Source organism: Podarcis filfolensis, assembly GCF_964270895.1.
Source record: "Podarcis filfolensis genome assembly, chromosome: 15".
In the NCBI taxonomy this organism is placed as follows: Eukaryota; Metazoa; Chordata; class Lepidosauria; order Squamata; family Lacertidae; genus Podarcis; species Podarcis filfolensis.
Genome location: NC_139618.1, coordinates 28,561,582 through 28,577,359, shown reverse-complemented (window position 1 = coordinate 28,577,359; position 15,778 = coordinate 28,561,582). Strand labels below are relative to the sequence as shown.

Here is a 15,778-nt window from a genome sequence, read left to right as displayed (position 1 = left end):
CAGTGTGTATTTACATGAGTAGAATGTGTCCTTTTATTTAAAATGCATCTCTGGGTTATTTGTGGGGTATAGGAATTTGTTCATTTTTCCCCTTCAAAATATAGTCTGGCCCCCCACAAGGTCTGAGGGACAGTGGACTGGCCCCCTACTGAAAAAGTTTGCTGACCCCTGTCTAATCCCTGCAGAGGGGAGAGCACCACCAGCTGGGCTCCCATAAATTCATTGCTGAGCAATGCAGAGGAATGTTCAACTATAAAACAGCACCACCTGTGAATTAGCATTACTTGCACTTGCTCCCAGTGGAGCTTTGAACTCTGTTTCAGAATTATGCCCTTAACTTCTCCCCAGCAGAGTGTTGGGTAGTTCTCCCAACCTTGCTTCTCAAGCATTGGTTTCTCAAATTGTGAGGTTGGAGTTTGGACAAAAGGAAAGGGGAAGGCAGCTTGGATTTTGAAGCACTTCTAATTGGTGGCAGCATGAGTGCTGGGAGCTGGCATAGTTCCTGCAGATGCTACACGCTTTGTTAGCGTCCCATAATGGGATTGTTAATTTCCCTGGGCTTTTGTTTTGGAGTTTCACTACTGAAGGGATTCTGTTTATAGATTAGTTTGACACTTAATTGTGGCCACAGTCCAGTGGATTGAGCAGAATCTGGGTCAACCTGTGCATGAACTTGAGGCATCTTTGGAGTATATGGGGCTGACTACCCTGAGCTTACTTAGCTGCAGTTGATGGAGACTGTACACCCCATTGGTCAACATCTCCAGCCAAAACCTTGAATTGAGAATCTCCTCTAGGGTTGAGTTGATAACACCTATGGCTTCCACTGAAAGTAAATGGGTAATACCGATTGAAGTAACAGGAGCCTCAGAGGGAGGTTTGCCAGTGGGTATACACTTCATAATTATCCAGGAAAACTCACTTGGTTAATGTTCAGATGAGCTGGGGGTTACATTAAGGCATATTTTAATCCTTTTCTTCCCCAGTAACAGACTCAGGGGAAGCACACCAAGTTCTCTGACAAATCTTGCTGTTGAGGCTGCAGCATCCTGCTGATCTGTCCCACTGAATTTATAATGGGAGCAGTCATTTGGGTTGGAAGTTGTCTGAATTCTGGAGGTGTCACCCAAAGGCAGCTCTTTTAGCTTGCTCTTAGAGCTCCAGCAGCTTTTAACATGGCAGACCTTTGACGTGGTCTCTTTGCCAATGCTTACTGTACACACATGGCTGGTGCTGGTGGAGAAATTAGCTCTTTTTGATCAGCCTACCAATATTCTATACCACATGTTGGAACATATCCACAGCTACATGTGCTTTGGACAAAGTAGGCCAGCTGGCTGGAAGGTAAGGGGTCTTTGCTCACCTGAAAAGAGCACTGAAAAGGGAAAGAGGAGGAGAGAGATGCATCAGTGACCTATGATTCTGCATTTCAGGGAAGGGTGGGGTAGTGGTGAAAATTTGACTGGAAAAACATTTCGCTGGCTGAGCCGCAAGACAAGAGAGCTGCTGCGCTCAGTCTACTTCCCTACCCGTGAAAAGGCTTTGCTACGACATTTGTGCCAGGAAGGCAACAGTGACTTGGGTTTCACGTGGAATTGGACATCTCCATGGGGACGGGTAAACAGGCAGCTTCAAACACTGTAGAGCATGCCTCAGTGAGGACATTTGTCAGTGTGGAATGAGACACTTGCTGTTCCAGGCAGAGCACTAGAGGAAGCAGTAATGAATGGACTGGGTAGAGGACAGCAGCAGATTCCTCTAGGCAGGTGTTACTGACTAGCACTTACCACTAGTAAGCAGGCAATAGTCCTGTGTGCGCTGTTTGCATGTATGCTGGCATAATTCGAGTGTATACAAGACATTCCATGCTATGAAAAATAAGTGCACGTAACATGAATAGAGTGGCCTAGATCTAGGAAATCTTGAATTTATCAGGGCCTAGACAGGATTCCCTTTGATTACATATGTCATACTAATAAAATGGAAATATACATGTTGGGCTGCTAGCAATCTGGACTCTGTTTTCTAACTATTCCACACTGTGATGGAGATGCTTTAATCTTCAAAGGACACTGAATTGGAGTTCTTATTCTCTTTTTTAAAACTGCTTTGGAGATCTGATGCTTTAGGCTTGCTTGTGCGGGTATCGCACCAAAGGGCTACAACCAGGAGACTAGTCCTGGTTAGAATTATCCATGTATCCTGGAATTTAAGATGTTAAAAAATGGGTGCTAGGTGACCTGCGTTTTTACAACTGGAAAGTGGCCCCATGAGATGCAACTAATTTCTGGTCTACATCTCTAGTAAATGGAATGTTTTGGATGTTTATAGTTTAAAACGATCTACTCCTCTGGGGAGAGAGAAGCTTTACTGGGATTGCTTATGTTTCTCTACATTTGTAGTAAACTTCAAAGTGCTTGGAACTGTCTGTAAAACCTGTTTCCTTTTCACCTCTGCACATAAGGGACAAGGCTGCTTGATGTGAGATGTTGCAGACATTCTGTGGAACAACTTTCTTGATCCAATAAATAGGACATAGGTGTGTGTGGTGGAGGAGAGGGGTGCCATAGTGTAATGTAGAGCATGTGGGAATGTTACAGGTTCAACCTTTGGCACTTGCATCTTAGGTGTCGAGACTAGGAAAGACCTGGGCAGCAGAAATGGAGGGTGATGGGCTAGATGGACCAGTAGCCTGACTTGGTATTAGGCGGTTTCGTGCAAATCCCCAATAGTGACTGTGCCTTGATTGGTGCGATAACATCTTTCTTGTGAACAGTTTGGAAACTGACACTTTTGCTATAAGAGGGAATGATGTTTCTGAATTCCACTTGACCAGTATGAGGTTGTGTTTTCTAATGGCCTGTCTTGCTGGTCCCTTTCAGGTTGCCATAAAGATAATTGATAAGACTCAGCTGGACGAAGAGAACCTCAAGAAGATCTTCAGAGAAGTTCAGATCATGAAGATGCTTTGCCACCCACACATCATCAGATTGTATCAGGTATGAATGCTGTGTGTTGGTGTCCACTCTGAGGATTCACTTGTTAGTGTCCTTGAGGTTTGGGAGTAAAGACCATGGGTGGGACTAGGGTGGGACATGGGAAACCTCCAAATTTAGCTGTTCAACAGGCATTAACAGAGGTAGGCAGCTTTTGCAGTGACTGCTGCTGGAATGAGGCCTCTTAGCTTCTTGAGAGAAGCAGGTTTCTGTCAACTGAATGCACATAATAATGCCAAAGATGAACCATTCCAGAATCTACACAACCATCTTTCTGCACCGCCAAGGCCTGTCAGTAGGCTATTCATATCTGCTGTTTCTCAAGGAGTAGAATTTTTGCATGTGATTCTTTCATGTGGCTTTTAACCGAAAAGTGACTGAAACAAAAGACAGCACAGGCTGCCTGATGAGCTCCAATTTTGACATGGGATGGGCAGTTTCTGGACTGTTAAGAGCAGGGTCCAGGTGTGTCCCTCTTGGCTCCCACCCACCAAATTGTTTTGGGACACATTGAAAAACCACTCTGTCCATAAGAAATGCCCCCCCCCCCCCGTCTATGGAAGTGGGGTGATCTGGAGGCAATTTCTTGAGCCTCAGCAGTTCCTCCAAACCCCTCAAAAGCAAAGAGGACTGCTTGTAGTCATAGTTCAGTGCCCAAATTTTATTTTCTACTAGAAATGTCCCTTCCTTCCTTCCTACCTACCTACCTACCTACCTACAATTTACAAGCAAAAGGCTGAAAGATACCAGGCTATATCCCTTATCCACTCTGCTCATCGAAGGCGGTGGCAGCAGGGGGCAGGGGATCGGATCTCTAGGCTGGCTAATGTTGAGGCTCCATAATTCACTACATGGGTCCATTTGGGCAGGGACCCCTTTGCGTATGAATGGGTGCTGTCAGAAAGACTGGCCTGGTACTCCTGTCTTGGGTGAAAATTCCATGGGACTTACTCATTTGACCTCATCCATGCACACACACTGCGCCCTGTTACAAGCTTTTTAAACTTTTACACTTCTGTTTTGCTCTGAGTCTACAGAAGAGTGTCTCCCACTGTGCTAGTGTGACATTTAAAGGGCACTTCAGTGAGACCATCCCTTTTGCTCCCCTACCCCCTGTCCTATTTCCTGTGTCCTGTTGAGTAATGAGAACCTTGGCAGTTTGCTCTGGGAAAACCTGCTTACTGTCCTCTGTGTTGCCGTTGTCACTTGCAGCAAGAATCTGTTTAGCACCAGTTCTGCACCTCACTTCTTCTTCATCATCTTCATTGGTACCAGTGCAGATACAGTATTTGGGGAACTGCAATGGGAAAACAAGGCAGAGAACCATTACTGTTCTTTTGCCTTGAATTTTTTGCTTCCAGCCTTCCAGCCCACTTCTTCCCACAATTCACTGTGCCCTGCATGGTGAGGATATGGAGTCCCTGAACCTTGGCCTTCAGGGAACTTGTGGCTGACCAGTCTCTTTTCCAGGAGTTTCCCTGCTACATCTCCAGCGGTCTGAATGACATGGTAGACAGTGGCTTTGTTAGCCTATCTACATCATTTACCCAAGGAACCAAGGTTATTTGGCACAACAAGAAGGCTTTAATTGGGTGCATTTTTTGCCTGAGACCTGTCAGATATCTGGTCTGGATTAAACAGAATGGAAGGGCCTCCAGAGTAAACAGCCAAGCTAGTTACCTCTGCTGTTGAGATGCTTGAATTGCTTGTGGGGTGTTCTTTGCCCTTGCAAAGAGACACTGCTGCCTTTGCTGACAAGTCTGTAGCTACTTGAGTGTTTTAAGTTATGAGGTCAATGATGGAGCTTAGCTCCACCTCTGAAAATGCTTTAGAGCATTGCACCTGAATGCTTTTGAGGAAAGCAGGGTGTATGGGCTGGTCCTTTTTGCTGGCTGAAACATCCATCAGGTCATTCAGATTAAATGCCTTTATATAATTTGAATTAAAATGACAGACCCATCCTTATAGGCTTCAGTTACCATATTTGCAAGTTGTTGTTATTCTTAATTACCCAAAGGCATTCTTAGCATGGCTTGTGGAAGTACCTTTAGAGTAATATTGGCCCCTCAGAATGGGAAGTGTAGGCTCTTTCAGCCTAGAAAAGGCATCTTGAAAACTCACTTCCAGCATTTTAGCCTGAAGTTTAGCCTGTCTTGCTTGCTTGATGTTTGGGACCTTAACAGACCTTGTGCACTTGAGTGCAGCCGCTGGGTGGGTGCTTCTAATTTGTTGAGTGTGGCTCAGTGTATTTAAGATACAAGTCACAAAAAGTAAGGTCCAATTAGCGCCAGCTTCCTTTTGTCCTAGGCAATCTCCTTATCTGTCAGTTTTCTGTCCTTGTGCAGGTTATGGAGACAGAGAGAATGATTTATCTGGTGACAGAATATGCGAGCGGAGGGGAAATATTTGGTAAGTACATTTATTGCATTCTTTAATCAGATAATGTACTTAGTCAACTACAGTAAACTTAAAATAGCTGCCCCTCCTCTCCGCTTTCAGCTGAGTGATGCCCTTCAGGTCTTGGAACTTTCCATTGATCAACGTATTTGGTGGGAGGACTTGCAAGCTGCAGTGAACTGGCTTTGTTGCCTTCCTAGGGAGGAATAACATTTAAAAATGAGGGTGCCTTTCATAACTAAAGGCCTGAAATGTGCAACCCTGGGAAAAGTTTTGCCAGCTTAAAATTCATTTTCAAAACTGGTGGGTGCATTTGAGCAGAGCAAAGCTGTTCTGAGTTGGCTTCTCCTGTGGGAAAGATGGAGCTAATGATCTACTGCAGCTTCTGTGAAAATTAAAAGGGGGGTTAGTTTGATAAATAGTTACTAGTAAATGGTCCCAATGCATTTCTGGCTGGAAAATTGCATTTTCCAGTACATAAAACTCAATAACATCTTGGGCAGGCTTGCTAAATCTCCAAAGCTTCTGTGGCTTTCTATTGTGGATTCTGGCTAGCAGCATGCATACATAAACACACATGCACAATACATCCACATTCTCAGGGCTTTCGTGCCACCTGAAAACACTTTGCCCCCCTTATGGGTTGGGGGTGACGTGTTTTGCAAAAATGGTTGGGTGAATTCTCATTCTACAAATCTCAGCTCTCTCCCATGACTCAGTAACAAGGGTAGGGAAGCTGTGGTCCTCCAGATGTTGAGTTTCAACTCCTGCCAGCCTCAGCCATCATGACAAGTGCCTTAGGGAAGGTCACAGTGAGGTTCTCCATCCCTGCTCTGCAGAATTAACCTCTCTGGGGCAGAGGAGGCAACATCTGATTTCCAGTGGGGCAGAGCTAGCCATTTCACATTCTCCAGCTGGTTAAGGGTTTTTTGTTATTTTTTAAACTGTTGATAGTATATGATATGTCAGTGAAAAATGCACAGCTGAGGACTGTTGCTCTGCATTTTTCAAGAGTAGCTACTTGGGACTGTTCAAAATGCTCTGGACAAGCACTTTTCAGTCGGAAGAGAAAGACAGGCCACCAGTCTAAGTGTGCCACTGCAGAACAGGACCATTCTTTTGCACTCAGACCATACACACACACACGTCTGACAGAGATTAGCCCCTGCAAAGCAGACCGCAGAGAGCAAGAGCACCTTCAAAGATGGCTCAAGCAAGCGGGCCAAGTCACAAGCGTAGAGCGGAAGTCATCATTTTAAAGGAAGCCATAGGCACTTCTGGTGAAGGTTTTAGTTTTTATTTCTTTTGCTTGGTGCTATTTTGTTCTTTTATGTAAACTGCTTTGGGGGCCCTTGCTAGAAATGGAAAGTGGTATGAAATGTTTTATAATGACATAACTGAAGAAACACTGCTGCATATGGAGCAACTGCTTTCAGCATTTTTAAAGACAGAGTAATGTAAAGAGTTTGCCCATGGAAAGCTGACTTTATAGCTGGCCAGACCACTTGCCCACCTAGCACAGCGTTGTCTGTGGGGACTGACATCAGCGGTCTGACAAGAAGGAGGGGGTCAGGGAGAACTGTTTCAATCAATAATCAATAACATTTTGATGAGATCTTGCCTTTTGGACTCTCCATGGAAGACCGCATGGCCTGTGGTTGCCTTGTTCTCCCTTTTGGTTGGGAGATGAGCTGTACAGTGGAGGGAACACAGAAGCATGAGCTCTCTGCTGGATACACCTGGGGAGGTTTGACTGGTCAGAAGCAAATTGTCTTCAGTATCTCTCCTTTTCAGGGAGCTCCAGCTTCTGTCCCTTGCATATCTAGCCTGAGCCGAGCAGCCTTCCCTCCAGCAAGCCACCCTGTGTGAGTTTGATCAGGCTTCTTCTGATGGTTACTAAAATAACCTTGTTACGTGCAGAGTGGATGGAAATCTCCCCATTGCTTTTGGAAGCCCTTTATGCTGCAGTAAATTCAGCTCGTTTGGAGCAGCTGATTTGCTGCACGCCATCCAACCCCCGTGGCCTTGCTTGCTAGCTGAGAGCTGGCAAGCCTAATTGTGGAACCCGCTTCTGTCATCTGGCCTGTGCATCTTGTTTACCTCCATCATTCCCCAGCTGTCTTCAGCCGCCACTCAAGATCTACTTTAGCCCTAAACCCCTCATCTGCTGGGAGAGTGAAACCAGAACTTCCTCTGTGTTTCCTAGTGAAAAGCTTCTCAGGAGCTCCAGAGAGGAGGAGGAGGAGGAGGAGAGAGATTTGTTGAAGGAAGCAGAGGCCCAGTGTTTCTCTCCCTTCCTTGATAGCTTCCACCCCAAGAGGAGTCTCTTCTAGCTGCTGGCTTGTTTCTGTGCTGAAACAAGACAGTTTCAGGCAGCTCCCTTAGCTGGCCACATGGCTTCCATTCAGGGTCTCTTTCTCTGTATGGGTGACTTGTTCCATTGGAGTCACTGGCTGCACTGTGAGCAGCTCCCAGAGCGGCTTCCCTGACTGCAGCTGTGTTAATAACGCCCTGTCGCTTGTTTACACTGCAGCTACTGTAAAAAGGAACCTGACATTTAGGGGGAGGGGGAGGAGACGGCTTAATTTATCCAATGTTTAAAGTGACTTTTTAATTTCCGTTGGTAATCTGGCCAAAGCTTGTGGGTAAGGAGCTGGAGCACTTGCAGCCCTGACGTGATCCAGAGCGCTGAGCTACCCTTTCCGCCGCCAGCCCAAGCAGTTCATTGTCACTGTTGGCTTCAGAGTGGCCTGCGCGTTGCCTGGAAAAACAGCAGCAGGAGCTCTGCTGAGCAGAGCTGCTTCCAGGCAGTTGAACGCTGCTGGGCCTTTGTGGTGTAATGGCAAGGGGTTTTCAATTCCTCCTTCCCTTCTTGGCTGGGCCACCCATATCGCGTCATAGTGGGACTTGCAACCTGCCCCTTAGGCAAAACATAGGTGCAAATGTCAGTCTTCTTTTTGAAGGGGATGGCTAGTGGTGATGGATGGTGTTGCTCTACCTTTTGCTCTGACAATCTTCAGCAATTTCAGAGGCCTTCAGAAGGAGGGGCTGGGTGGGCATGAAGCATACGTTACAGTTGTAAATCCTAAATAAAGAGTGTGGGTAGGATGCAGTAATTTTCATTACATGGGAACAATAACTGCAGGAGATTGGGGAGCGTGTTTAGGACTCTCTAGAGTGGAGCTGCTTATTGGGCAGACATGGTCCATACCATGCATCTATCAATCCTAGCAGTATAAGCAAATTTCTCATATGGTCCATCAAAGTTCCCCTAATTGAATTAGGCCAGAGGTAGGAAGCCACAGGTTCAGGGGTCAAGCACAGCCCTCCAGGCATCTGTATCTGCGCACCCCACCCCCACCCTTGTGCCTGGCTGGAATGTGTCTCTGAAGTGCAATGATGTCCCTTTCTTACCTGAATGTTTGGGGTGCAGATGTGTGGGGTGAGGGCAGAGACCTGTGGCTTGTGCACAAGTGGGATGTAGCCTACTGCACATGTGTAGTCACATCCATTGCTTGGCCCACTTTGTGCCTCTGGACCCACCCACTTCTGCTTTGTGGCCCTGGGAGAGTTGAGCAAATCATGTAGTCCGGACCTGCTGCTGGGATGACTTTCTAAGGGTATTAGTGGAGCAGCTGGCTGCCACTTTAGCTCTAGGTAAGCAGAGTTGATACTGAGTGACCCCAACGAAGAGGAGAACTGATAGCTGCTCTGGGCGCGCCATTCATACCTGATATTGGGAGCTTTCACTCAGCTCCCTTCCGAGAGATATTGTCTCCAAATGACCTGGTACCAATGACCTGGTGTCTGGCAAAGAGCTTTTAGAGAGAACTCATTTATTTGTCATTAACCTAGGGAAGTGTTTACTTTAGAAAAACAAAACAGAACACCAGTTCAGGTCCCAGAAAATAGACACAAATCTCTGTGCCTTTGCAGCAAGATTGATCCCTGGCCATTCTTAGAAAGCTTTGATCCATTTGCAGGAAGGCTTTGTTGCTAAACATGTGCTTTTTTCCTGGGGCAATCAAATGACTCTTCATAACATTGTTAATTGTAATAAAAAGTACTTCTGTTGCTCCTGTCAGTGGAACAAAGCCATGTAGACTTTATCCCAGCTGGTAACTACAAGCAGAGCCAATGGTGGCTGGGACTGCTGGAGAGATCAAGTCTGCAGCCTGATCTCCTAATGGGATCCAGGCCTCTTTGTTGGACAAGGGAGTTGGAATGGAAAGGGAGCCATTGCCTGGTCTTGCTAGAGAGGTGGATCAAAGCTGGAAGGTGCTGAATGGTTTAGAATGGGATCTGAGCTGCTTCTGACTACATCAAGCAAATCTTTCTGGTTTTACCCAACTGTTGAGTAACAGAGGAAGAGAGGGAGATTTGCTCTCACGAAGGACCTGTTCTACTGTTCACATGGAGCACATGCACCTGAGATGATAGCTCTCAGCTGAGAACAGCAAGATATGCCCACCCCCATCACCATTTGGGTGCCTGCCAAGGGCTCAGATTCATCCAAAAACACTGACCTAGTTCAGCCTTGTGCTTTAGGAACTGTTAAATTGCAGCGGGAAAGCCAGTGTGTGGTATTGGGAACGACACCACAGATGCATCCAAGAAACCATTTCTTCAGAAGGAGCCTGCTGCTTTGGCCTCAAAGGGGAAGGTTGGGCAGTTTCAACCTGCTTCCCTTCATAAACTGTATTAATTATAGAGCGAAAGATGAAAGTCTGCTTTAGAGAATCAAAATTAAGCTAAAGTTTTCCCATTAGGTGGTTGTTTTGGCCAAAAGTGCCCACTAATTAAAATACCCAGGCACAAGCAGTTCACAGTAAATACTAATTACACAAACACATCAAAAGCCTTCTGCCTCTCCAGATAAAGAGCAATTTCTTTCTTTTGATGTTGCATTTCTAATATATTTTGATTGGGCTTTCAGCCGGCAAGCTTCTTTTCCTTCCCTGATTAAATTTCATTTATAATAAAAGATACCAGGTGCAGGCAGTGAAGTGGGTGTGTGGTAAAGTTGCAGAGGGTGCCTATACACACTTACTAGGAAGTAAGCCCAACTCAGTGGGACTTGCTTCTAAGTCAGCATGCATAGGATTGTGCTACTGTTCTTCTTAAGGAGCAGCTGAGGAGGTAGAGTCTTGGGTTTGGATGCAGGAGTGAACATTGCAGCTTCTCCTGAAGCCTCCCTAGTGTCAAGGCGGGAGTCAGGAACAGCTCAGCAATAACTCACAAGGTGCCAATGAAGTTAACTCTTCATTCAAAGAAACAAAACACAAACACATTCTAAAACACAAACCCTCCTGGCCTCTCTGAGTGCACACATACATATGCCCCTTTCTTTTTTTAGCACATACCGGGCAAATATTTCTTTAAGCTGAGGTGTGAAATTTTACTGCCCAGGTAGAAATGCAGAAGAGAGAGGAGCTCACCTTCCTTTATGGGTTGAAAGATGGCTTGTGGGCCTATCAGCTACAGAAATGCTGCCAATTTTGTGCAAGATTTAGAGCAAAGAGCAGCCTGTTGGATAATTCTGTATTTCACAATCTGTAGATGCAAGCTACCTCTGACATTAATCACTAGAAGGCAGAAAGGCCCATGATACAAAGCTGGTTACAAGAGAAGATGGCAAAAAGGCACCAGCTTTTGTCGCAGAGACAAAGGAGGTGAAATGTTTGTAACCTTCTCCAGGAGATTACGAACATGGTTTGGCTCTTGCCTCTGGAGCCCAGTAACTATTTACAGAGTAAATTATTCTTTTATGAATACTCAAGAAGCAGTCCAAATGAACTGTGAAGGGAGGAAAGGAAGAAGCAAGCAAGCATGAGGGAGTTGCTTTTGATCCCACCTGGGAATGTAAGAAGGGCTTGTGGCCTTGACTCTTAAGCTCTCTGGGCCAGGAGTGAGGTCCTTGAGATATAGCTTGAATCCATCAGGCGCAGCATGGCTAACACTCGGAGATGATGGAGCTGCAGTCCAGCAGTATTTGGAGGGCCACCGTTTCTTTCTCCCCACCACCGACAGAAATCATATTGCTACTTTTACTTCTTCATAGCAGGAACACTCTTAGCAGAGTGAGGCCTGGGGAATAAGGTATCAATTCCCTGTCTATAAAATGACTTCACTGTTCTGTGAGATAACTAGCCTCATATAACCCACATGCTTAGGTCTAATTAGTGCATGAAGGGGTTAATGCCATAGAATAAACTGTCCTGCTAGGCTTAGCTAGGTCACTCCCCTGCAGCTTGGGAGGAAGGTAGTCAAGAGTATTATTGTACCTCAGTTAACCATAGAAGCTCAACATGTGAGGAGGTCTGAACTGATTGCTGCAGTTCAGACTGCATGGCTCGTCTAACCAGCCTCCCTTGAGTTCCTTTACCCATAATTTAGGAACTTTTTCACCCCTATAACTAAGCCACATTTGCTGCCTGTGCAACTTTTCTGATTGCTGTCTGGAAGAGCACATGAAGCTAACATTTGGAAAGTTTGTAAGGAAACTATTTTTAACTTACCAAACATGTGGCCTTTTCCTGTGCTAGGAGAAGTGAGGAACTTTGGAAGGAACTTGGAAGGATATATTTTAAAGGTCTAACAGTCACTATTTCCATGCTTTGCTTTGCTGCATATTTGCTATTTTGAATCTCTGCTGGGGTTCTCTCACTAAAGTGTATCTGTCCCAAACCTGGAACTTGACATCCAGGGAATTTTCCTTTTATGCTTGCATTTTTCTCCTGCACCAACATATTCTGCCTGTATTACAGATAGGAAATTGTGCTTCAGAAGCTATGGAAACTCTAGGTTCAAATCTCTGTCAGACAGACAGACAGGCAGACAGATCTACTTTAAAAGGTGTTTATGTAGCCAAATCTTGGGAGGAAGAGTGGCATATCCATATAGCAAATTAAAGACAATACTTCCCATAGCAAAATGCAATAATGGTTCCATGCTTTATAATTGAAAACTGTTGTTCCTCTCTACCAGAAGCAATAATAGAGCGCAGCCACACTTTCACCTGACCCATAGTTTATTTTATTGTGTTCTGATTAATTCGTCTGGACCAGGGAGCTTTTCTCAATTTTCTGTCACTGTGCCTTGCAAAAACCTGGTCTTACCCCTTAAACTAATGCTCAGTTAAGCAAAATCTCTCTTATAAATGATATTCTGCACGTCTGATAAGATCCAATTCAGCGGGTAAGATTGGTCTTTCGGAAGACACAGCTGCAGAACAACAAGGAAAGCTTTCGGACCTGTGGGGATTCATTGACACACCATATGATCAAAATATGGGTCAAGCAAAATTGTGAATGAGCCCATACTCTCCCTGGTGCATCCTCTCCCCTTTCCTCAAATGATGCTGGCCTGAGACGGGGCCTTCTGCCTAGACACATGATTGGCTCACCTAGCTCAGTACTGCCTGCACTGACTAGCAGTGACACCAGGAGTTCAGGCAGGAGTCTTCCCCAGCCTTACCCAGAGATGCTGGGATTTGAATCTGTGACCTTCTGCATGCAAAGCAGATGCTCTACTCACTGTGCAATGGCCCTCTCCTTGAATTCCCAAATGGCAAACAGGCTCTCTATCTTGACCCAACCATTCCCCTCCACATTAATGTGTAGGAATTTATAATCTCCCCCTGCTTTTTTCTTTCTGCCAGCTACTTCTTGTTGTTCAAGCTGGGCAGGCATCATGTGATCTACCAGTCCCACCAAAGAGCTGCGGCCTATTTATCCGTGGCCGCCTTCTGCAGGAGTTTCTTTTGTGACATTTTCTAAATAACCCATTGACAACTGGAGGTTGCACAGTGTTCACAGTTTTCAGAAGCAGCAAACAGCTAAAAACAACCTTTGGGCCAGTTTCCTGCTTGCCTCTTTATTAAAAGAGCTATTGTCAGGGTGGGAAGGCTGGAGCCAACAGCTACTGTCACAGGAAACTGCCCTGCTCTTGCTGCTGCCATCATCCCAGAGGCTTCTCCCTTGCTGGCACTGGGGTTTTGTCTGAACTAAAAGGGGCTCCATATACCACCCCCCACCCCCGCTCTGGGGGCTAAATCAAAATAAAATAAAATCTCATCTTCACAAAGGAAACTTGGCAGAACTTTGCCTTCCCTTCAGAGCCTCAGCCTTTTCCTTTTTTCAGGATCCATCATATTGTACACACATACTCCCTTGCACACTATTTTTTCCTGCACCCCTTCAAAGGTCGAGTTCTTTGACAATATTTCTTGGAATTTTATGAAGAAAAATCTTCAGGGGATGGGGGTGGGTCAAGGGTTTGAAAATGGTATAAGTGCAATTTACTCAGAACAAAAGGCTAAGTTAATAGTCAATAATGTGATGACAGAGGAATTTAAGATAGAGAAAGGGACACAAGGCTGCCCAATTTCCCCATTGCTTTTTATTTCGGTCCTGGAGGTTCTCCTAAGTATGATTAGAAGGGACCGTCTGATTAAAGGTATTCAGGTCAGAGCCAAACAATATAAATTGAAAGCTTTTGCAGATGACCTAGTTTTGACGTTACAGGAGCCAGAATCTAGTACGAAAAGAGTATTAGAATTGATTCAAGAATTTGGTCATGTGGCAGGATTTAAGTTGAATAAGCTAAAAACCAAAGTTTTAGAGAAAAATTTTACACCAATTGAGAAAGAGAGGTTTCAGAAGGAGACAGGTTTAACATTAGTTAAGAAAGTAAAATACTTGGGGGTTAATATGACTGCTAAGAATTTAAATTTATTTAAAGATAATTATGAGAAATGTTGGACAGAAGTGAAAAAAGATTTGGAAATATGGTCAAATTTGAAGCTTTCCTTGTTGGGTCGAATTGCAGCTATAAAGATGAATGTATTGCCAAAAATGTTATTTCTGTTTCAGTCATTGCAAATTCTGGACAAGATGGACTGTTTCAAGAAGTGGCAGAAAGATATTTCTAGATTTGTCTGGCAGGGCAAGAAGCCCAGAATAAAATTTAAAATACTAACTGACGCAAAGGAAAGAGGTGGATTTGCCCTGCCAGACTTTAAACTTTACTATGAATCAGCAGCATTCTGCTGGTTGAAAGACTGGCTCCTTCTTGAGAACACAGACATTTTGGACCTAGAAGGTTTCAACATTGTTTTTGGGTGGCATGCATATTTGTGGTACGACAAGGTTAAAGCACATAAAGCATTTAAAAACCATATTGTCAGGAAAGCATTGTTTAATGTCTGGATAAGATACAAAGACTTACTGGAAAATAAAACCCCAAGGTGGTTGTCACCAATGGAAGCCAAGGCTCAGAAAAAGCTCAATATGGAGGCCAAATGGCCGAAATATTGGGAAATATTGGAACAAGATGGAGACAAATTGAAATTGCAGAGTTTTGAGAAATTAAAAGATAAAGTGCGAGATTGGCTGCATTATTATCAAATAAGAGAGGCCTATAACTTGGACAAAAAAAATGGCTTCCAGGTGGAAAAATCAAAACTGGAAACAGAACTGTTAGATCCCAAAACTAAGATACTTTCAAGAATGTATAACTTGCTGTTAAAATGGAATACGCAGGATGAAACGGTTAAATCTGCTATGATTAAATGGGCACAAGACATTGGTCATAACATTATGTTTGCTGACTGGGAACAGTTGTGGACCACTGGTATGAAATTTACGGCATGTAATGCCTTGAGAGAGAATATTATGAAAATGATATATAGGTGGTACATGACACCAGTCAAGCTTGCAAAAATATATCATCTGCCCGATAACAAATGTTGGAAATGTAAAGAGAATGAAGGTACATTCTTTCACCTTTGGTGGACGTGCCCAAGGATTAAGGCCTTCTGGGAGATGATCTATAATGAAATGAAAAAGATATTTAAATATACCTTTCTGAAGAAGCCAGAGGCCTTTCTCCTGGGCATAGTCGGCCAATTGGTGCCAAACAAGGATAGAACGTTCTTTATGTATGCAACAGCAGCAGCAGCAGCAAGAATACTTATTGCAAAGTATTGGAAGACACAAGATCTACCCACCCTGGAAGAGTGGCAGATGAAAGTGATGGACTTTATGGAATTGTCGGAAATGACTGGCAGAATCCGAGACCTGGGAGAAGAGTTGGTGGAAGAAGATTGGAAGAAATTTAAAGATTATCTGCAGAAACATTGTAAAATTAATGAATGTTAAAATGATGTTGGATTGGAAATAAGTGGTACTAGCAACAAAGTTAATAAGAATATGCAAAAATGAATTGATAATGGATGAAAATATAGAGTTATAAAATGTTAAGATATAGAGTTAAGATAAATGAAAGAGGGTAAGGATTTGCTGATTTGATTATTTAAATGGGAATACAAGAAGGGGAGGTGTGAGGAGGTCAAAGAAGCAAATGAGTTTTAAGTTATGAAAAAT

General features: G+C 44.3%; 1 protein-coding gene across 2 annotated transcripts in view; it reads left to right on the top strand.

Annotated features, from left to right (window-relative positions):
- Window positions 1-15,778, top strand: part of SIK3 (SIK family kinase 3) — a 100,267-nt gene that overhangs the window by 57,680 nt on the left and 26,809 nt on the right. For both annotated transcript variants that reach the window (XM_083588347.1, XM_083588346.1), the window contains exons 2-3: window positions 2,883-2,999; window positions 5,342-5,405. In XM_083588347.1, the coding sequence (XP_083444473.1) occupies window positions 2,958-2,999; window positions 5,342-5,405 (106 nt within the window). In that variant the 5' untranslated portion in view covers window positions 2,883-2,957. The remainder of the gene's footprint in view (window positions 1-2,882; window positions 3,000-5,341; window positions 5,406-15,778) is intronic.